Below are 22122 nucleotides of genomic sequence, written 5' to 3' on the forward strand. Positions count from 1 at the left end.
GTTGGGGAAGGGGGATGGAACAGGTTGGGGAAGGGGAATGGAACAGCTTGGGGAAGGGGGATGGAACAGGTTGGGGAAGGGGGATGGAACAGGTTGGGGAAGAGGCTCGGGAGGAGCGAGGGGCTCTGCCCTGCCCATGCAGCCAGAGCCAGGGTCACCCCCGGCCTGGGGGTACAGCTCGTCCCTTCTGTCCCCTGGTCACAAGCCCCCGCTCCCTGCCCTGGGGAAAATCTCTCCTCTCTGTGCTGGAACGCAGCACCGAGGGACAGACATCAATTCATAGCTTCTCATTTGTAATAATTCATTCTGTTCCTGCTTCAGGCAATTGACAGGTACTGCCCAATTGTAATAGGGCCACAAGCCTCGTGCTGCAGAAGCACAAATGGTAGCGTGGTTATAGAGGAAGGTTATTGTGTATCTGAAATACACAACAACCTGAGAGTACATTAAATTCTTTCTGATTGTATGAAACTCTTCTCTGTTGCTTCCCCTTAATGTACAGCAGAGTCCATGTGCCACAATTTGGAAAGCCAGCTGCAGCCTTGTGATGTAACCCACGAGAGAGGCACAGATCCCACCGGGCGTCTCACGTAGGCTCCAGCCTCCTTTTCTTCAAGCTCTGACTTCTCCTGAGTGGGCTGCACCCTGCCACACAGGGAGAAAGTGGGGAATTTAGGGGTTTTATTTCTGTTTTCTAAATGTGTTCCTCAATTCTTTTTCTAACTCTTCCTTGAAAGGACAGTAGTATGGAAAAAAGCAGTTTTGCAAGCCCCCTGTCCCAGCATCTGCAGCCAGGTCCAAAAGAAAGGAAAATTTCTCCCACTGGACTTTCCCAATCTCCCAGGAGCCCCTGTGAAGCCAGAGCTCAGTCACGTGTGGCAGTACCTGGGGTGTGCTGGTGGGCACAGCTGGTGCTGGGGGCTGCAGCAGGGGGCTGCAGCTGTGCCAGCCTGGCAGCAGCTCTGTGCTGGCTGCCCCTGCGGGGTGTCCTTCTCATCTGCTGCTGCCCACGGGGTGTCCCGGGGGGCTGCTGTGCAGCCGAGGAGGGCTCCGACACTTTGGCACCCGGTACCTTTAGGTCAGTGCTCTCCAAGGAGATGTCCCAAAGCTCAGGATCATCTGGAAAGAACGAGAAGGGGATCCATGACACAGTACTGTGCCACAGGAGGGGCAGTAGCTCCAAAACCAGGACATTCTTTTCCTACAAGCAGTGATCACTATAACATTTAAACTGTAAAGCATCTCTTGTGTGTGTGTGCAACAGTGCTCTGGACTTCAGCAGTGTGCAGGCACCATGGTGTGTGCCCCAAATATCCATGGCTCTATTGAGAAAAGACACACCCCAAACCCCCCCAGTTCTGTGTTGTGCAGTGTCACCTCAGGAACATGGCTTATCACACAGGTGTAACAACTCTGCTGAAGAGCCCAAGTGAAACCCCCATAGTGATGGACACCATCTCCCTGCCACTCAGGCAAAGTTTGTATTGTTAAGGTCACAATCACACTCACACTTGTGTTATTCCAATTCTTCAGAGCCTTCACCCTTATGCTGTATTCTGAATTGACCTGGTTTAAATACCAGTGCTTTAACACTTTATTTCTCATCTCTGACTCTGGCTGACCTGCAAAGAACTCCTCTTCTATTGCCAGCTCCTGTTGCACTTCTGCTGGAGTGCTGAGCTTCACGGGAGGATCAGATGCTGCTGCAGGGAGGCAACACAAGAAGAGATCAATACCAGAAATACAGAAATGCCCTTTGGCTCCTCCTTAGCAGAGCACGAGGCTGAAATGGCAGCCAGCACTGCCACCAGGTACCCTCTTTGTCCTACAGCTGGCTAAGGCTTGGAAGCAGAATGTGGGAAGTAACATTCTGTACCTGCTGACATCTGAGGAGCAGCTGTGCTACTTTAATGTGGTTTTAACCTGTCCTTCTTCATCTTCCTGCTCCCACACGGCCCCAGACTTCCCCGTGAGCCAAGGACAATGCATCAGCTGCTCAGGCAACGCATGTTTGCCTGCAGCTACCACAGCCAAGTGCTGCAGCCCCAGCAGGTTAATGGTGCTGGCAACAGCTGCTTTCGGGTGGCTGGAAAGCTGCAGATTTAGTGATGCAGGTTTAGAGCTGACATTCCTGACGCTCTTGGAACACAGAGAGGGAATATATGACAATGCTCCTGCCTCTGGCCTCAAAGATGTGTTGGTGGCACAGCACATGAAGCTGGCCAGGCTCCTGTACTGTGGGTGACCTGTGCCTGCCAGCAGCTCTCATGGGAGGTGCCAGTTTTGAATGCCACTTCTCACCCTGTTTGCTGCTGGGACTAACTCCTGGCACCTGCTGCTTTTTCTCCATCTGCTCCCGGAACTGCTGCTGCAGCCGCTTCTGGCGCAGTTTCCTCTGGTAAGTGGCATCACACTCCATGGCCAGGGAGTCTGTGCTTCTGTCCTCCCCCCCAGAAACACAAAGTTAAACAGGACCTCAGCAATTACATTTTGTGAGGAAAAAATTCATTAAGAGAAAACAGTAAAGAAAAACCACTGAACTAGAGCTTTATGGCATCTTTGGAATAGAGCTGTCTACATGTTTTAACAGGCTCAGTGACTTCTAATACAGCTTAAAAAACACATTTATGCCAGCAGTCTCACCTGGGAGCGTTGGGCTGTTTCTGATCTGCTGTCACTACAGCAGCCTCTGTCTGGACAGGCTTACAGCCTGGTGTCACCTCACAGTGCTGTCTCCCTGCTGCGTTCTGCCTGTCCACATAGCTGCTGTATCTTGCTTTCTCTATTTCAGGCTCATAGTCCTGTATTTTAGCTCTGACCAAGTCTAACTCAGGGGGTACCTGGTAAAGGAGTAGAGGAGAAAAAAGAGAAGGTTCAGAAATTTCCATCATCGAGTTAATGAAATAAGCACTGGTTAAAAATCTGTTGTGTTTGCGCTAAGTGGAACAGTCAGAAACCTGAACTGCTCTTTCAGTACCCAGTAATTCAGTCAGTTAATCATTGAATTCCTGTGACTTTGTGTTGGTTTAACTGTTCAGTGCTGCAGGGCAGATGGTGAGGTCTCCCCACACTGCTCTGCAAACGAGAACGGGTGCTGGTGATCGATGCAGGATTTTACAGCTTCTCACAGCCCCACAAGGCTGCTGCTGAGAGAGTTTGTTTCTAGCAGTCCATTTTCCTGCTTGTGCTAAAGGGCAAGGCCAGCCTGTTCTGAGTTCTGAGGAAGGTACACCATTCCAGTTTATTAAAGATGGGATGTTTTGGCTCTGTCACCTTACAAGTTTGTGGCAGTGCCTCTAACAGACCCTGGCAAACCAGAGATCTGGGCCATCTTTACCTGGTGAGGTGTCCCTTTGGATCTGCTCCTACACTCTTTGAAGGACTGCCTTGCAGCTCTAGGCCTCTAGCAGAGTTTGGCAAGTCCTACTGTGACTGAAGGCAGCTTTGCTATGAGAGCCCATGGATCAGCAGCTGCAGAAGGCTTTCCTTTTCCCTCCTGCCAGCAGGCAGGTCTCTGCCTAGAAGCCTCCTGGCCCAGCTGGTGCACAGCAGGAGCTGGCAGGTGCCACCTGAGGAACTGCTTTGTGTGGGAGATGTTTGTTAGGAAGGCTGCTGGTGTCAGGAGCTCTCAGGAATGGGATGCACTCTGTGAGTGCAGGAGTGGGGGCTCTGCAGCCCCTGTACTGCACCTGCCGGGGAAGCTTGTTCACGGCTCGCAGGTAGTCCTTGTCCAGGATGCAGTTCCCAAGAGCATTCCCAAAGCACCTGAGGAACAAGAGGGCTCACTGTGACTGAAAACCCTGCATTCCCACACAGCTTCTGAAAATGTACAAGTGCTGATCTTCACTTACTTGAGCGCTCTCTTCAGTCCATCTGTTACTGCCTCCTTTCTTGCCTTTTCTAAGGACAAGGCTTTGGACTTGAGGCCTTCACTGACTCCATATCCCACATCTTCATGGTATGACCCATCCTGCAGAACCATTTCAAATGTAAGGGGATTTTACAGATGCAGGTGCTGTGCTTTCCCAAGCCTGGTTCCTTGCCCTTGGCTGTTTGTTCCACAGCAAGGTCAATGTTTAGGACAGCAGCAGGTTCCCTAATGCAGAGCAGTACCTGAGGACTGTGCTCTGACCCATGCAAGGACTCACATTCACAGCTTCAGGCAACTGCTCAGCTACAGTCAGAGCCAACACAAAAAACCACTTACCTTAAGCTGAACTTTCACAAAAGCACACACACCCACATAGAACCTGCCATTGTTGAGGTCGACAAAGTCTGGAAGGAGACGTTTTAAGTGTTAATTTATAAAAACAGTAGTGAGAAAGCAGCTGTTGTCTATGAAAGTAATTTCTTTCCTATGATCTAGTAGAAGTCTGCAGTCTGCAAATAATTTGCACAAGGTTTTATCACAGCATGTCTGAATTTCTAAGGAATGACTAATTATGGCATTATCTGAAAAAGGCAGAAGTTTGAAGGATGTCAGTCCTTTCCTGACTGAAAAGGGGGAATGAAAACCGTGGTGCAGAATAGATGGAAAGCAATGAAGTAAGTTGTTCTATTTCTAGAATCTACCAGCCTGAGTTAAGAAAAGATTTCTGAAGGTGGGGTAGAAGGGAGAAGGTAATTTAAGATGCTGCTTTGACCTACTTCAACAACCAGTCTCCAGCATAAGCACAGCAGATCTGCAAACAAGGACAACACTCCCCTGGCAGGTACTATTTCAGCTATCAACATGGAAGAGCCTGAAGCTTTAAGATCATCTGAACATCACGTCATAGTTGAAAAATTTTCCCAAAGTTTTCTGTTGTAAAAACCTCAGTACTGGGTATTAGCTAGAAGAGAAATCTGCAGAAAAAGATGGGTCCCTAAAGATTAGGGGAATATTAACTGAGAATATGAACTGGTTAGAGTCTAAAAATTACAGGTGAGTATAAAAGTTGGCTCAGGACTGCCGGGTGTTAAATAGTTTAATTGTAATTACTCTTGACTGAGTGTACCCATAGAGATCAGACTCGATTAGAATAGCTCAAGAATAATCATAAACACACTGAGAATAATGACTATGACAGAACTAAAATGAAAACAGAAGCTCCATTATTATTCAATTTCTCTCGTTTTCACTAACTGGTAAGACACCTGGAAGTTGCTCATGCCTCTGCCCAGGTGCTTTGAAGTGATGAAATTGTAGCAGCTGAGGTCTCTTGGTCCTGGAGGAGACTGAGGGGAGCCCTCAGTGCACTCACAGCTTCCCTGAGAGAGGAACAGGGGCAGGCACTGATCTCCTCTCTGTGCTGACAGTGACAGGAGCCGAGGGAATGGCCCGGAGCTGGGCCAGGGCAGGTTTGGCTTGGGGAGCAGGAAAAGGTTTTTCCCCCAGAGGGTGTTTTGGGAACAGCTCCCCAGGGCAGCGGGCACAGCCCCAGCCTGCCAGCGCTCCCGGGTACAGCGTGGGACTCTTGGGGATGGTGCTGTGCAGGGCCAGGCGCTGGGCTCGGTGATCCTGGAGGTCCCTTCCAATCATGCTCTGTGGTTCTGTGATGGAAACCATGGCCCTTATCTGAGAGAATTTTCCTTCCCAGTGAAACAAGAGGGAGCAAAACCTTCTTTGCCCCCAGAGATCCTTACCAACATTCTGCTGAGTGACTGAATGAGCCCAGCCATTGAAGCCAAACATTTCATTGGCCAGACTGATGACCTTGTGACCCTCGATGTAACAGACCTGAAAAGAAGAGCACATACACATAAATATCTATAAATAAATACATAGCCTTGTGCACACATCTCTGCACAATTTACTTTTAACAGAGATTACACATATCATCTTACACTGAGGAAACCCAGCTAAATTCAAGGTTCAGATAATGTGAATAAAAGGCTGATGGTGCAGCTTCAGGTGCACTCTCTTCCAGCAAATGTGATGGGGATTAATATAACAACAAATATGACTTAATCAACAGAAGGCAGAGTGAGCACTAAAGACGGCAAATGCAGCTTCTATTGTATAATGTTTCATATAGTCCAATTCTGGGAAAAAAATAGGGAAAACAGCTCAGTGTTGCACAAGTAGATAAATAATCATTTGTAAAGGATGAAGCACTGAAAAACTGTCTCTTTTTAAGTGTAAAAGGAAAATCTGTGGCTCAATAAAAGCCAGAACTTATGCCATGCTCACTTTCCATTCATATCTGCATAGTAAACTACTAGAGGGAAATAAACTTCAAAAAAATAAGGAGTATTGTACCAATTTAAACCCTAGTTTTCCTGGGAAAAATGGAGTTGAAACATGATGTTTGTTCCTACCTTTTGCCCTCCTCCTGCCTGCCGGCTGCTGATGTAGTCTGGGCCCAGCCTCTGCCGCAGGGCGTGCTGGATAGCTCGGTACTCGCCGGCTGTGTACTGATACTGGGCAAGAACAAGGCAACACATCTCACTCTCCCTCTTCCAGCTTCCCTCTTCTCCCAAAGCACTGCTCTAGCCCAGTCCTGCCAACCTGGGCATCATCCAGTTTTTGGAATTGGGATGTAACGAGGCAAGGAAAGGCAAGGATGTGGCAAGGAAACACCTACACACACGAGACTGTTCTTTTTTCCTCTTACTCTTGATGGATACAGGCATTAATTACTGTGCTGCAGCAATTATTTTTCATTAATAATCCTAGCCACACACACATGTAAGTTTCTGCTTTACTGCTCTAAACCAAAACGTGGTGTCTCTGTGTAACAAGAAAAGTGTATTTAAAGACTCCAACAAAACTGAAGATTAACTGTACTCCACTGGCACACTCCACTTCACCAGGGCAGGGAGGACAGCAGCTCAGGAAAGCAGTCAGAACAGAAGTATCTTGAGCTATCCAGTTTCTTTGAGTAACTCCAACATCACTGGCATCATTGAAGAACACCAGCATGATGGGAAGCCTAAAGTGTTGTAAGTTTAGGTTTGTCTTAGTAGAAATCCAATTTCCAAAATGTAGCGAAACCTAAATGTACATTTAAAGATTTGAGAACTAAAAAGCTCGTGTTTTTACAGCCTGAAGTGAGACAGAACAGAGGTTTCACCACTTAAATCATAAATATTGTGTATGCATGTACTGGCTTGCCCTAACAATTCAGCAGAACACAGAAATTTCTAGCGTGTGTGTGCCATATAAATTCCAACTCCTGCCAAACCACTCTAATTTGTATTTAGTTCTATTTAAACTTAAGAGTGAAAGCTTTATCTTTTGCTGACTCTAGAATACAAGCCTGTAACCAAAAAGCATAAGGAGAAAGAGAGAATGCAGAAGCTTGTGCCACATTCAGGAACTGTGTAGAAATGCCTATCATGGAGAGGAGAATTCTGTTCAATCCAGACACAGTTTTCTTTTTTTCAAATTGTTTTACAACTTTTCAAGATTATTTTTTGATAGCTGAAAGTAGTTGGCTTTTCCTGTGCTGAAAATATGTGTAAGCATGACTCAGGCCATCTGGGAATAAGACAGAATAAAATGAGACCCACTTTTAAGGTTTAAAAGATTTGAAAACCTTTTGGAGAAGAATCCAGAGCAATTTATTATAACTCAGGCCGTGCCAAGACTATTGCAGAGAAAAAATGTGAAGTACAATAGGGTGTAGCACGATTCCAGCCTTCCTGGACCCAAGTTTAAAAGGAATAAACATGCAGAGCAGATTTCCAGTAGTGTGAGCATGCAGCTTGCATTTCCCTCTCAGGCAAAAGGAGCTGACCTGTCCAAAGGAAGCCACGGAGTCCCCAGTGTTGGAGATGCTGCTGCTGCTGCTGTAGCTCTCACCGTCCTTCCCCTGGCTCTCAGGCATCCCTGGAGATGAGAGAAAATAGAATCACTAAATAGAACAGAACTGCCAGTCCATATGAAAACATGGCAAAAAGCTTATTCTAAATATCACACTGCTGAAAAATGATAAGTGTGTGTTTTTTCCTTTTAGGTAAATGTGAAGGCACTGTACCATGCCAGGGAAGGAAGAAGAAAATAAATCCTTCTTTTGGATTCTTCAGCACTGTCCTCCTGCGCCACTTTCAATATCCACTAATACTTTGATAAAAAGTAGGGACAACTTTGTAAAACTTTACTCAGCTATACCCTGAGTTGTCAGTTTTATTTTAGATTGCTGTTTAGTCTGTAATCACCCTGCCTGGTGCTATATGGTGCCACATAAACTGTGCAGAGCTGAGAACCACAGGAGCTGTCAGAACTGGGAGAAGTGGTACCAAGAGTTCAGTAGATGGCACCCTTTTCCAAGCCAGTAGCCAACACTTCCCAGCACTGCACGGCCACTCCCCCCTGCCCTGGGGAGATTGTGGATCCAGCTGTGCCAGGGGCTGCAGCAGCACTCCCAAATAGCCCACAGAGAGAATCTTTCATTGTACTTGCACCGCTGCTGAGCACAACCGAAAGCCCAGCACTCAGACTTCTGTAGGCAATACAAATACAAGACAAAATCAGACATACAAGAGAGCTGGAGATAGCAAAACAGTTTGAGAAAGCCTAAAATCCTCAGCAGATAGCATGATTTGCCAGTCAGTCAGCACTTGGCTAGTACTCTCCTTTGCTAATGAATTCCAGGTGTGGCACTTTTCAAAATAAGTTGTTTTTCCAGTCTCTAAACAAGAAATCCAAAGTTTACTGAGGGCTTGGCAAACAATTTTCAGAAAAAGGATACCAGTTGTTTCCTTGGCAAGCGTGAGCACTGGCAATTATGCCAAGTGAAGCTAAAATTCTCCTTAATTTTGGTTGGCTAGAATTATTCCTCTTCAGTCCCAAACTTGTATAATTGTACAGTGTTCACACACTTGAATGCCTTTCAATGAGAAGTTAGCAGCAATTTGTAAATACGTTTGGCTTTGGAAAAAAGCAAATAGAAAGCAACATTACCAGGAGAAACACTTGTGATTTAAGCAGGCTATTTCCTCTGCTCAGCAAAGAGTTCATTGCATGGGGAGGGAGACAATCACAGAGACATAAATAGTGTGTGTGGCCAAGGGAATTGAAATTTGAACAATACTGTTGCCTCCACTCACACCCCCAAGCTGCCTCAATCAGATCTTAATCACTGTGAGCCCTTGGGAAGAAACAATGACTGAAATGTCACTTGCCTACAAACGCTATGACCAATTTATGCAATGTAGGTGGGTGCCACTTTGATGCAAAATTGCTTAATACTGGTCTTAGATAAAGTTCTTCAAGGTTTTTTATGGTGTGCAGCATTATCAGTCTAAATTTAGCTGTCAGTGCTTTGTATTCAAATGATGTGTGATTCCAGTTTGAGTGATGAAGACACAAGTTTCTTTCCGTTTCTTAGTTTCAGGCTTTACCTGCAAGAGCAGCTTCAGCTGAGAGCCTTGTTTAAACCAAACCCTCCATCAGAACAACGTTGGGGGTTTTGCAGCTGGGGAAGTGCAGCACAGCCAAGCCCTGTGTCTCAAAGCAATTGTCTGAGCATTTCAGAGTGACAGGACTTCGATATCAAAAATTATTAGAGTAGGAGCTGGGAAGAGAGAGAAGTTAATTCTGCAAATGGAGCTATAAATTCTTCTCAGTGCCAGAGCCAGGGAAAGCAAGGTGCTTCCACTCCTCACTGGAATATGATTTCCTCACTGCCCTGCCCTCTCCCCACAACGTTTTAACTCACATGAAACATTAATGCTGAAGTAGATAATGAACTGTTGACTGGAGTGCCCAAGAGCCCCAGACACCCTCTGTGGTAGGAGGCTGCCTGATTCATTAACCAGTGTTAAAAAATGCCCTATTTTTAAACCAGAAAGACTAAAAATTCAAGTTCAAGTATGCATTTGAATATGCAGGATGATGCAAGCAGTTTATCAGTTTAAAGGCACCTAGGAATTATAATTTACTATCTCTGGGACAATTATTTATTATTTGCAAGGAATTCTTTGTAGTTTAGCTGTCATGTTCTAAGGAAGTTTTCTTGTCACTGGGAAAGAATCCACACAAGAGTAGAGGTGCTGCACTGTGCTCCAAAACATTGCCTTGACACACTAGAACAGGTAAAGAAACTTAACACCTTTTACTACTACCATATTTTGATCTTGCCATTCAAAATTTGAACAGATTATGTACATAATCAGAAAAAAACAATCTCTGTTTTGGAAAATTGGATATGCAATACTAATTTTCAACAGCACTCTACAAGTAGGTATTTATTTGCATGGTAGTGAAATTGAGCACTGTTGAGAAAAATGTGTGTGTACACAAATTCCCATGCAAGAAATAAACCAATCTTACTCCAGATTCAGAAAATCCTGAATTTAATCTGCTTTGGTCTGCTGAGTAAAAATCTTCAACATTCTTCCAATAAATGCAATTCCACTGAGCCCAGCAAGAGCAAAGATTTAAACAGACATCGACAAGTGATTCAGCAAGCACTAAAGATAATGCCACATGTTTAATCTAAGCTTTGTATTACTCTGATAAAACATCCAAAAAACTTTACAAGTTTTATACTTCTGTGGAGTTTTCTTGCCTCTGGGAAACCCAAACTATTTTGTAAGTTGATTTACCTGTTATGAAAAGGCTGTTTGAACACACAGCTGAGTGTGTTACACTCTTTCAAGTGTAATGGAGCAGATGTTCCTAATCAGGACAGGCCTGTGCTACTCCACAGTTCAAAAGAAGTGGAAAAGAGATGATGCAATCGCTTGTGGAAAAGCTGCACATAATAGAAGTCCCCAGTTTTGATTTCTGATATGGCTAGGTATACAGCCTTGATGACTTGAGAAAAGCGAGGTAATGTTCTGTTAACTTCAACAGAAGGAAAAGATACTCACTGGTGGGTTAAACATGGAAATGCAGGGGCAGCTCAGGAGACTGGGTGTCTGCTGCAGACTACAGCTGGCCTCTGGTGCTGCCAGTAGCTCTTTCATGCCCCTCACTCATTCAGGCCACATTCTGTAGCAGGAGAAAAAAAGGTATAACAGCATGTTTGAGCTCCCTGCAGTAGTTGAAACATACTTGCTTTCAAGGCATCCAAGCACCACTCTCACAATTGCTACTCAGTTACAGCAGGTGGACACCTCCACGCAGTCCCACTTGTTCCACTGCAATCTCTGTGGCTCCAAAAGCACAGCTGAACTCTGATTTATCAGGCACTGCTAGGTTTACTCTTGGCACATCTAGGATCACAGTCCTCCCTGCACTGAACAGAAAACACTAATTCTGGTTCCACTGTTTAAACATTTTAATGAGCACAGGGTAAAGCTCTCTCTTTATACAATTTTGGAAGAGTAAGAGTGCACTTGTGGGGGTGTGTTTCAAAAATTTAAGATTTTTTGGGTACACCTAACATCTGAAACAAAACCTACCTGGCCAATGCCTGTATTTTTGGAGCAAAGGATGAGAAACTCGCTGTTTCCTGTCATGGCAGCCTTTACACAGCTGCCACAAATTCACTGAACATCAGTGTAACTGCTGGAAGTTGTTCAGGGGCCTGCTCTCCCAATAATTACAAATCCAGCCCAGACTGCTTAGTTTTTCATGTTTTTAAAATTTTCCTGGTTATGCCTCCAAACACTTTCTGTAACAGCAGTGGTGTGTGTCAATTACTCCTTTGCTACGTAATTTTGTTTGCTGTTTTCAAGTCCACTGCCTGTTGCAATTTTTGCCTTACAAATGGTCCAAAAAAGTTTAATTGGTTAAAAATGCACCAACAGCATTCTAAGAAACAGGTCATTCCAAACAATTCTAAATTTGAAATACATTTGCTTTCCAAAAATATATATCCTGTTTCATTTCCCACATTACTCAATTCCTTTGCATTAACTCACAATGTGTATAAAAAATATTTCATTAAAGGGATTGACTGGTACTCCTGCACAAATAACCTTTTTGATATTATATAAAAAAAATAAAAATCCTCATCACAATGAACAGTGACCAAGGGGCAGCACTGAAAGAAAACAACTCTGTCATGCTGCTAGGTTTTTTTCCAGGTATGAAACAGCGACATCTCAGAGTCACAAAACCAAAAATGAACAATCTGCTCTTCAAGGAGTTTTACATCCATGCAGGCAGAGTAAAAGAAAAGAGCCTGTTCTGGAGACCAGGCCAGGCAGGAATATTACTCAAATATCATCAATTATTTACGTGGGCACTTCTTTCTAAAAGCCTGTCAGATTGATTTATCACCACATCATTTATGTACGAGTCACTTCAGCCCTTGCAAGGCAGAGACAGCAGAGTTTTTAACCCAAGAGTAATGGTTAGGGACTTGCAGGGAAAAGCAACCTGGCCAGTTGTAAGCAGAAAGCCTGCAGATCTCCCAAATGCAATTACCAGGCAAGCAATTAATCCAGCCTGGAAACGAAACCATCTGAACCCTGCGAGCACCGTGGGAGATCTGTCAAACTGTGCAGCACAAACCCCCAAGAGATCACAGGCACAGATGACACTTCTGGCACCAAGACCCTATTAACATGGCACACTTATTAAGCTGGGACGAAAAACCTAAAGCTCTTAGGCTCTGTTTTGCTCCAGGTTGACACTTGCATATTGTTAAATGGAAAATCATTTACACTTGAAATTGGCAAGATACTTGAGGCACCGGTCTATTTCCATCCTGTTGCCTCCTTAGCCAGCAATATAACTATAAATTATCTCTTTTTTTGAGGAGATTCCTTAGGCTTAGATAGTATAGAATGGCTTAGGTAGTATAGCATGCACATATATGCATTATATTATTCTACAGAAATTAATTCAAAACAGACTCTCTGCTTCAGCAGTTGAAAGGGAAGTTCAGGTTATCGAGACCTCGGTGGATATCAGCCTGCCAGAGGTCTGAATTATAATAGAAACGGTAATTATAATATAATATAAAAAATGCAATAATATAATTATATATAAAATATACAATGCAGGTAATATGTAACATGATGAAACAATATAACATAATCACAATATAAGCCGTATTCATTGCAAGGAGGTGCTAATTTAAACAGTGATAATTCACATGACAGTAAGTACCACTCCTTGTGCAGTCTGGCAGACCTGACCCGTTTGCCACAATCTCTCACTTCAGTGTTCCCTGGGAGTAAGGGCTGAGGAAGCCAGTGCTGCTGTTGGCTCCTTACACCCTGAGATCATAGCAAATCCAGCTTGGAAGGATTCTTGATGGGGTCAGGTGCTGTCTGCCCGAGGCTCCCTCAGGAAACACCGGCCCCGCGCGCGCCCCTGGCCCGCCGCCCGCAGGGGAGGCCCCGGTTCTGTGCCGGGTTTTGTGCCCGGTTCTGTGCCGGGTTCTGTGCCGGGTTCTGTGCCCGGTTCTGTGCCCGGTTCTCAGGCCCCACCGGGCCCTGCCCGCCGTACCTGAGCCTCAGCGCGGCCCGTTCGTAGTTCCCGCCCGGAGCAGCCGCTACGGCGCCGGAGAGCGGCCAAACTTCCCTGGGGGCGCTCGCGGGCGGTGACTTAACGCCGGGGGCGGGGCGGGGAGGGCCGAGGGGGAAGCCCAGCGCGGCGAGCGCGCGCGCCGGGGGCGGGGCGTGGCGGCGGCGGGGGCGGGGCCTGCGCGTGTCTCGCGCCGGGGGCGCGGGAGGGAGGGAGCGGCGGAGGAGAAGCGGCGGGAGCGGCTCCGAGCCGAGCCGAACCGAACCGAGCTGAGCTGAGCCCAGCCCAGCGGAGCCCAGCGCAGCCCAGCGAGCCGGGCGCGGCCGGCGCCGCCCGTGCCCTCCCCGCGGGCTGACAGGCAGGTGAGGGGCCGCGCTCGGGCCGGGGGGAGGTCGGGTTAACGCGCCTTGCCGGCCGCTGGGGGGAGCCCGGGGCGGGGCGGGGCCTGCGGGCGCCGGTATCTGCGGGAGCAGCCGCCGCGCTGGCCAGGCTCCGGCTCCGGCTCCGGCGGGGCTGCGGCCGCGGAGCCGCCGCGCAGGTGGGTCCGGGCCCGCGGGCGGCTCGCCCCGGGGGTGCGCGGGCTGTGGCCGGGCGGAGGGAGGGGGCGGCCGGGGGGGGTCAGGGCCTCTCCCCGTCGGGCCCCGCACGCTGTCACCGCCCGGGGCGGGGCGGCCCCGGTCCGGCCTCGGGGAGCGCGGCGCGGCGGCCTCAGCGCCCCGCGGGCCCGCGTCCTGCCGGCGGCCGGGCGGGGTTCGGCCGTGCCTCGCACGGGCGGTCATTGCTGCTCTGCCCATTCCCCTTCCCGGCCCTGGCTCTCCGCCCCTCCTCGTTCGGGCTGCCCTTGGGGAGCGCACGCTTTTGTTGTCTCAGTCATCTCCTCCGAGGTGCTGCTGAGCGGTGTCTCTGGCCAGAGCTCGCGGCCGTGCTGGGTTTGCTGTGAGCTTCTCCGTGAGCGCTGCCTGGTCAGTTCCGTGTATTTTACTGCATCTACTACGAGCAGCGTCAGCTGACACCGTGCTTTGTTTCTGAGTGTGCTGCCATCCTGAAGCCTGGGTCGGGAATTGCTGCCCTTCCACATCTGTCTCGTTTGCAGCCAGAGAGCTGAAGGTTAATTAGGAAGCCCACGGTTTATTTAACCTGGATTGTTGCATGCGCTCTGCAAGTTTCGTGTTCTGGTTTGTGCTGATCGGGTGTGGAATGGTTTTAAGGGAAGCCCCGGTGGAAATGGGAGATGCAAAGACATAAGGAAACACCTACGGAGGTGCTGGTGGTGGTGGGAAGCAGTACAGGAGCCGAGAGAATGAAAGCAAATGGATAAAAATAGAATTGTTCCAAAGAACAATGTGTGTTTTGCGTTTTGGGGGCCACGCTCAAGTATGCAGGGTGGTTGTAGCTGGATAAGGTGTTACCTCAGATCCAACAAGCACTGAAACTTGTGTGCTTTGGCCGAGGGGCTGTAATTCTCAAACAATGGCCAGCTGGGCAGGGATGTCTGCAGCAGTAACCTCCAGCAGCTGTAACCTCCTTTGCTCCCTGAGATTATTGCGTCTGTAGCCGTAGGTGGCTGCACACACATCCCCTCCTGAGCCACAGGCTGACACGGCTCTGGGCTTTGTGCTGGAAGCTGCTCATATGTGTGCCCCAATTCGGGGTCACTTCAGAGTCTGCACCCTTAGAGCCATTCCAGATAGGATGGGCACAGAGAAATCACCACCTTGCCCGTGCTGCTGGGACTAGAGTTGGTAGTAAAATAGGGGATGTTTTTCAGCAGTGATTATTTAGTTAACAGCTGTACTGAATGTAGATCAGTTCTGGAAGCACAGTTCAGAACTTTTTCCCAGAACAGCAGTTCCCAGAATAGTCAAGTCTGTGCCTACTGTATCATCCATGAATTTGGAATTGTCTGATTCCATCAAGCTGCAGGAGGGACTGCAGCTACAAAAAGGTTGGGATCTGCTGAATGAAATGTGAGTTTATCATAATCTTTGGTATAATTTGAACTTCTTCCACCACTTCTGGGAAACCAATTTAACTGTAATGAAATCCCTGTTGCGATGTTAGCAGAAGCCTGAACTGAAGAAAACCAGCTCTCTGGGCTGTATTAAAGCATCATGTTTTTCATAATTTTTAGCATTCTTTTTGATCCTGTCATGAGCTTTTTCTGAGATTCCGTTCACGTAACTTTTCATCTGTAATATGTGGCTAATGGCATGATTAGCAAAAAAGGCAAGTTTGGTATTTATGTGGCCTGTTCCCTTTTACTGAATTGTACATCTTGGCGATGAGAGAATCCCTGGCTGTGTTTTTGAGGGGGCTTTGGTATTTAGTGGGTTCTTTGTTTTTATTCTTTAATTTTTTTTTGTTTGTTTGGGTTTTTGTTTGCTGTTTCTCTTTGAACCTGCTGCTTTTTCAGTTCCTGATAGCAGTTATGTGTGCTGCTGTAGGAACAGAAGTATTTCACCACGTTATCCTAACCAGTGCGTGAGTTCCTTGCTGCTATTCCTTACTTTGTGGAGCAGGATAATCTCCCATTGTTATCTCTCATCCCCTCACCCCTCCCTCTTTCCCAGCCTGTTCTGAAAATCTCTCTGGGGTGAGAGTTTTGTTACAACTCTTACCTGGCTAAGCCACTGGAGAGCTGGCTTCTGTTTGGAGGGTCTGGCTTGCTTTAGCCAGGTACGGTTTGGTCAGAAGTGTAAACGTGGAGGGATGCCTGGCTTTTTAAATAATAGAATTAAACCCAGAGAGGGGTTTCTTGACCCTTGCTGGCCACCCTGATGCAAGAGGGTAGCTGGAGAGGTGAGGAGAGCAGGGTCCCATCCATTGCTGCCTGTTGACGGCAGGGGTTTGGCATGCAGTGGGGCAGGAGATCCTGGAAAACGCAGTGCTGATGTCGCAGTAGTGATGCTCTCTGGCACGTGCCTTGTGTCAGTATGGGTGCTGTTGTCAGGGTGAGGTTATGATGGAATTTCTGGAGCTGGAGCTGCTTTGCCTTGCACTGGGATGTTGCCCTTGGTGACTTTAGGCTGGCTGTGTGGGGTCACCGGTGCTCCTGGGCATTTCTGGGCTGCTGAAATACCTGCAGTGCCTTTATCATTTTGTTTCTGCTATCAGGAAGTTACATGCCACCTATGGGAAAGAGAGAAACAGCCTTGGATGCAATCACATAATACTTACTGATTTTAGACTCTAAAATGAGCCTACAAACTCTTCAGCCATACAGTGACAGAAAATTACTATCCACAGGTCTTCAGTCTTCTAGATTAGAAGAGTCAGAGTTACTTTAATCAGTTTATCCCTAGGAGGTGATTTGTGTGATGTAAGTGGTATGTTGAAGTTCTGATACCTGTTGCTTTTTGTGTTTTGCCTTTAAAAAGAGCACGTGATTATTTTTTTTTTTCTTCACATCTGCTTTAAATTTAGAGCCTTTCAATTATATCCCAGTCACTGCACAAAAGAAATCCTGGTGCACTTAGCCAGACATGAGTAAATAAAGGTTTAGCTGAAATATATGTATTTATTATAATAATAATAAGCCTTTTTTTTTTTTGTGGTCTTGTTTTTTGGGAAGGGAGAAAGGAACGGAACTGTGGTGGTGACAGCAAACCCTTTATGCTGTTCTTTTGGATTTAAGGGTGTTAGAAGAAACAAAACTTGCTGGGAGTTAGAATTGCTTTGCAGAGAAGGTGCTGTAGAGTGGAACAGAGCATGTGCTGTGTTATGCCCTCCTTGCTGAGTAGGTAGATGCCATGAAGGGAATTGTGTACACGTGAGAGAGAAACTAACTAGGAAACTGATGAATGAATATTTCTGGCTGTCATTTACAGAGCTGCAGGTGGTGTTTGCTGGGTGGGATACCTTCAGGAATGGGGAACAGAAAGGGGTCTGAAAAGGACATCAAGGTGTTCTCGTGTTCTGTGGTGATTTAAAGTGTGTGGGTGCCATTTCTGCTAAGCTTTCAGGTGTAACAAATGTTTAACAGCAGTGTCACTGTCTGGTTAGGAACAAAACCCTCCCTTGAGAAATGAATGCTCTTTTTTTCCCTAAAACTGCTAGTGTCAGGGTTGATGACCTGCCTTTTACAAAATATGTTTTTTTAATATGTCAAAGTCACCTGAAGAATGTTGGGGATTTCTGAGATGCTTTTCTGGGACGATTTCCCTGCCTGTGTATTTGGGGGAGAATGTATTAATTCACATTTTGTGTTTGGTGAGACAGAACAAAGGCTCTGTTACAGTCAGTGAACCTGGCAGATGTGCAAGTAGGTGAATTTAATTTAAAAAATACAAAACAAACACCACCACCACCATCCCCCCAGCTTTTAAAAAGGATTGGATAGAAACAGATGGCAGCATTTATATATGTGCTCTTTAGGAATGAGACTCAATCCTAATATGAATGGTTAGTTTTTTGTTTTATTTCTCTCTTAATTTCACATTCATCCTTTTTGTTTTTTTGGCCACAAGGACATTTTGACCATCAAGCCTGAATTCCATGGGTTCAGTGCCTCGTGTCCAGCATTGGGTAGCTTGCAGTTTCCAAAATCAACTTTCTTCTGTCCTTTTTGTGTGAAATAGTCATTTCTTTAACATGAAAAGTAGTGAGCCTTCCTAACTTCCAAAACTAGTCAAACCTAAAACAGCCCTATGAGACAGAGGCTTCATACTTTTTTTCCAAAGTCATGTAGCAACCATAGGTTTTGTAGCTGTGATGTGGACTAGGAAGTAACAGGAATTCATTTTTTCTCTTGGTTAGCACACCTCCTAAGTTGTGGGAACTGACAGTGGTCAAATAAGAGATTTTTAGGCTTCAGGCATTAGTTTGAGCCTGTGTGAAGCTAAGTCACAGAACTTTCTCACTCTGGCCTGAGAAATGATAAGGAAGAATCCAAACAATTCTTAGAGAAGGAAACAACCTTTGCAGGAGTTGTTTGTGCCTTGTTGTTTACTTGTGGCAGTCAGGGGGTGTTCCTGACTGTCCAATGATGATGTGTTGGTTTCATGACCAATGGGTTTTACCTTTTTGGATCTGTCTATAAAAGAAGATCTGAAGAATAAAACTTGCTCTCTTTTGCAACCAAGCCAGAGAGTCTGTGTCGTACTTTTGCTGTTCCTAACACAGTGTGACACTAAGTTTTGAATTGTGTCAGTTCTCTCATTATACCCACTATTTGGATTCCTGGCAGGGTTTTGTTGGAATGTAAGCTTTTCTTTTTTTTGGAATTTAATTTTTCCTACCTGCCCTCCCCACTGTTCTGTCTACTCTGCAGTCTCTGTCCTACCATGTAATCCAGACGTACTCACCATTAACTATTCGGGTGTGAATTATGTAAATGGCAACAATTGCTACCTCTGTTAATGAAGTCTAATGTGTCTGCTGCAGTCCTTTATCAGATTAAAATGCCTCTTGTAAAGGCTGACTTTGCCTTTATTATGAAACTGCCATTCAAAGCTTTCCTTGTGCACCCAGGACTCCGTGTGGGAGCTGATCTGTGGCTTGGTGTGTGCAGCTGAGGGGCAGGAGGGGTCCCTGGGCTGGGACATGTGCTTGTGCCTGCTCCATGGTCCCACTGCCCCACTCCTGGCTCTCAGGCAGTGATGCTCTTAAGGAATTGGCTCCATGGATGTTGCAGTTTGTCAGCTGCTGTCAGTCCTGAACAGAAATCAAAGCAAAGAAATTCACAGGACTTGCTGGAGGCTACAGGAGGTACTCTGAAATTCTTTCTGTTTTAAGAAATGCAGGTTGGATTTTCCCTGTATTTCTGCAGCACAGTTGTGTGTAGTTGGTTGCTTGCTTACTTAGAAGTAGCTAATGTGCAATTAGTGTTTGTCTTAGACTTGTGGGAGACATGAAAGGCATTATTAATTTATGTGACAGATCTTCCAGAAGGTTACAAACATTTTTTTTTTAAAATGAATCTTCTGTTTTCTGTCAGCTACAGCCAGGAGCACCTGCCCTCTGAGCCACTGGTTCACAAAAGCAATAGGTACAGGGGCTGAGTGTGACAGCACTGCTAGACACAGCTCATCTTACTGGATTCTTTATCTGGAAGTTTGATGTTCAAGTCATCCCTCCAGAATTTCTTACATTTCTGCTATGCCCCAATATAGCTTTTATTGAAAACCACCCGATCTTTTGACAAGACTCGTGTTCCTGCCCTCTCTGGTGCCACAATTGCCTTCCCAATAAAACTCCTTGGAGTTGTGCAGGTGGCTTTTGACTGTGCTTTTCACATGCCAGGTCCTGATCCTGGCATGTCTCGAGGGAAGCCGTGTTCTCCATTGCGTTTCACTGTCTAGGACTGGGCTGGTGTAAGGAAACAGGTGGGTTTTAGGTTGCACTGCAGTACATTAATTGTCTGCTGCCAGATTATAAACATTTCCCACCATTGATGGTCTCTGAGTTGTTTTGGACAGTCACCTGTGAGGTGAGAAGATATTTTTCTTAGCTGGCACTTCAAGCAGGGTGTGATGTTACCTATTTTAAATATTTCATACAGAAAATGGGTTCATAACTGTCCTTTCCCAAACCTTTTTCTTCAGTATTGGGTAATTCTTGCCTGCTCTTTTTCTGATAGTCCTTCTTACAAGTTTTTCTGTAATCTCTAGATAGCATTTTCAACTTATGCTAAAGCAGGTCAGATCTTTGTGCCTGCAAAGGTGCTATGCCAATCTAAAGATATAAAAATATACATATAAAGTTTTTACTTGGGCTGATGTGATTCTTTTTTTTTTATTTTTAAATTTGGCTTGCATATAGGATGCTCTTTGAAGTTTTGTTCTCTTAATAAACGGCGAACAAGAGAATTTTGTTTCACAATTGTGAATTTCTGCAAGCTGTCTTGAGGAAAAATGGTTTAGCACTGGCTTCAGCAGGTTTGTTTTTTTAAACTCTTTGTGTTGGGAGTGTCTTTTTTTTTTTGTAGTCTTGGGTAAGCTTTCCTATATCAGCAGAAAAAACAAAGGTTCTTGAAATCTACAGGAGAATTTGCCAAGGGAAGATGGTTAGTACATTTAGTACATTCACAGTGAGACACTGTTCCTTGTGCTTACCACCATCTTGTAGGGTTAAGGGATGATTTATTTGTGACTAAATTTAGTCTCAGTAGAAGAGGAAAATAGGAACAGTGCTGCATGTTGGCCTCATGGAAGATAAGAGACCATACTTGTGAGATTCCCAGTAAAATGCTGGTGTGGGTCAGAGTATTGACAAACTAACTTTTCTGGTTATGGTATTATCTGAAAGAAGCTTCCATTTACTTTTGCTTGGGCTCTGGGAGGGAAACTGGAATTATTTCTTCTTCCTGATTAATTGGTATTGCAAAAAGGAAAGATTTTTTTGTCACTTCCCTCACTTTGCTGTTTTCATGAAAGATTTTTTCCTAGTGTGAATTGTATTAATATCTGCTCTTACAACTAAGTGATATGGTCAGTGATAAATGCTACTAGGGGAAAAAGAAAAGAGTTAAGATTTATCTTGTAATTCTTTTTTCATCTTGAACTGTGGCAAATCTGTATCAGTGGAAATGCTGAAACTGGCTGCACTGTGTGCAAGAATGTATTTAGTTAGTAGTTGAAATATTCAGTTTTGAAGTCTAACAATGCTGTAGTCAGAGTTGTCATTTCAAGAAAAATACTGCAGGGTTACATCTGCTTGTTTCCAAAGAGAACTTTTCATCCTAATCTTCTGCTTTTGTGAGAGAAGTGAGGGCAGTGTGATGCATGGCAGCAATAGCAGAGCTCTTCTCCTGGAGTTCCAGCTGTGCCAGCTCTGGGAGCCCTTCCCATAACCCTGATCAACAGCTAATTCCAGTGCTTGGCTTTCCTAGCTGGAGTTATTTGATGTTTCTAGAGCGGCAGAGGGGCTGGTGCCTGCCTGGAAAGCAGAGCTCAGAGCTGAGTGAGCGCTGGGCTGCTGTTCCCAGCTGAGAGCTGCCCAGGATGTCCCTGCCCAGGATAACCTGCAGTGCTGCCTGCTCTGCCCAGGATAACCTGCAGTGCTGCCTGCTCTGCCCAGGATAACCTGCAGTGCTGCCTGCTCTGCCCAGGATAACCTGCAGTGCTGCCTGCTCTGCCCAGGATAACCTGCAGTGCTGCCTGCTCTGCCCAGGATAACCTGCAGTGATACCTGCTCTGCCCAGGATAACCTGCAGTGATACCTGCTCTGCCCAGGATAACCTGCAGTGATACCTGCTCTGCCCAGGATAACCTGCAGTGCTGCCTGCTCTGCCCAGGATAACCTGCAGTGATACCTGCTCTGCCCAGGATAACCTGCAGTGCTGCCTGCTCCTCTCTGCTCTGCCCAGGATAACCTGCAGTGCTGCCTGCTCTGCCCAGGATAACCTGCAGTGATACCTGCTCTTCCCAGGATAACCTGCAGTGATACCTGCTCCTCTCTGCTCTTCCCAGGATAACCTGCAGTGATACCTGCTCTTCCCAGGATAACCTGCAGTGATACCTGCTCCTCTCTGCTCTTCCCAGGATAACCTGCAGTGATACCTGCTCTTCCCAGGATAACCTGCAGTGATACCTGCTCCTCTCTGCTCTTCCCAGGATAACCTGCAGTGATACCTGCCCCTCTCTGCTCTGCCCAGGGACAGCAGCCACTTTCCTTTGCTGCAAGTATCCAGAGCTTAACAAACCATCTGCTAACACAAGGAGAAGGCAGTTCTCCATGGCAGATTTTCCATGTTGAGGGTGAGGGGCTCTTTAGAGATGATCTGAAACCTTTTGAGCTTCTCAGGTGTGTTGTTAAGGACTTCACCAGGTGAT

General features: G+C 46.1%; 2 protein-coding genes across 13 annotated transcripts in view; one reads left to right on the forward strand and one right to left on the reverse strand.

Moving 5' to 3' along the window:
* RAD52 (RAD52 DNA repair protein) lies at window positions 1-13399 on the reverse strand. Of its 3 annotated transcripts, none has more exons than XM_088055450.1 (13): window positions 13334-13399; window positions 10801-10921; window positions 7722-7813; window positions 6301-6402; window positions 5626-5719; window positions 4208-4275; window positions 3852-3970; window positions 3690-3765; window positions 2644-2840; window positions 2302-2438; window positions 1623-1700; window positions 886-1119; window positions 1-645 (listed from the first exon to the last, which is right to left on the reverse strand). In XM_088055450.1, exons 3-13 carry the CDS (start codon window positions 7809-7811, stop codon window positions 587-589), a joined length of 1254 nt encoding a protein of 417 aa, XP_087911576.1. In that variant the 5' UTR covers window positions 7812-7813; window positions 10801-10921; window positions 13334-13399; the 3' UTR covers window positions 1-586. The 3 variants fall into 3 exon arrangements, with proteins under 3 accessions (XP_087911576.1, XP_005530601.2, XP_087911575.1); XM_005530544.3 differs by having other exon boundaries at window positions 1623-1703; XM_088055449.1 differs by lacking the exon at window positions 13334-13399 and adding an exon at window positions 12992-13026 and having other exon boundaries at window positions 1623-1703.
* Window positions 13400-13567: 168 nt separating this feature from the next.
* ERC1 (ELKS/RAB6-interacting/CAST family member 1) overlaps window positions 13568-22122 on the forward strand; it is a 274756-nt gene continuing 266201 nt past the window's right edge. For 7 of the 10 annotated variants that reach the window (XM_088054896.1, XM_088054899.1, XM_088054902.1 and 4 more), the window contains exon 1: window positions 13796-13889. The gene's annotated coding sequence lies outside the window, so the exon portion shown is untranslated. Of the gene's footprint in view, window positions 13714-13795; window positions 13890-15179; window positions 15319-20205; window positions 20227-22122 lie in introns of those variants that run through there. The other 3 variants (XM_014259338.2, XM_088054897.1, XM_088054898.1) reach the window with 3 other exon arrangements.

Source organism: Pseudopodoces humilis, chromosome 5, assembly GCF_049639895.1.
Source record: "Pseudopodoces humilis isolate 2021_Gansu_Grassland_sample_001 chromosome 5, ASM4963989v1, whole genome shotgun sequence".
Taxonomy (NCBI): domain Eukaryota; kingdom Metazoa; phylum Chordata; class Aves; order Passeriformes; family Paridae; genus Pseudopodoces; species Pseudopodoces humilis.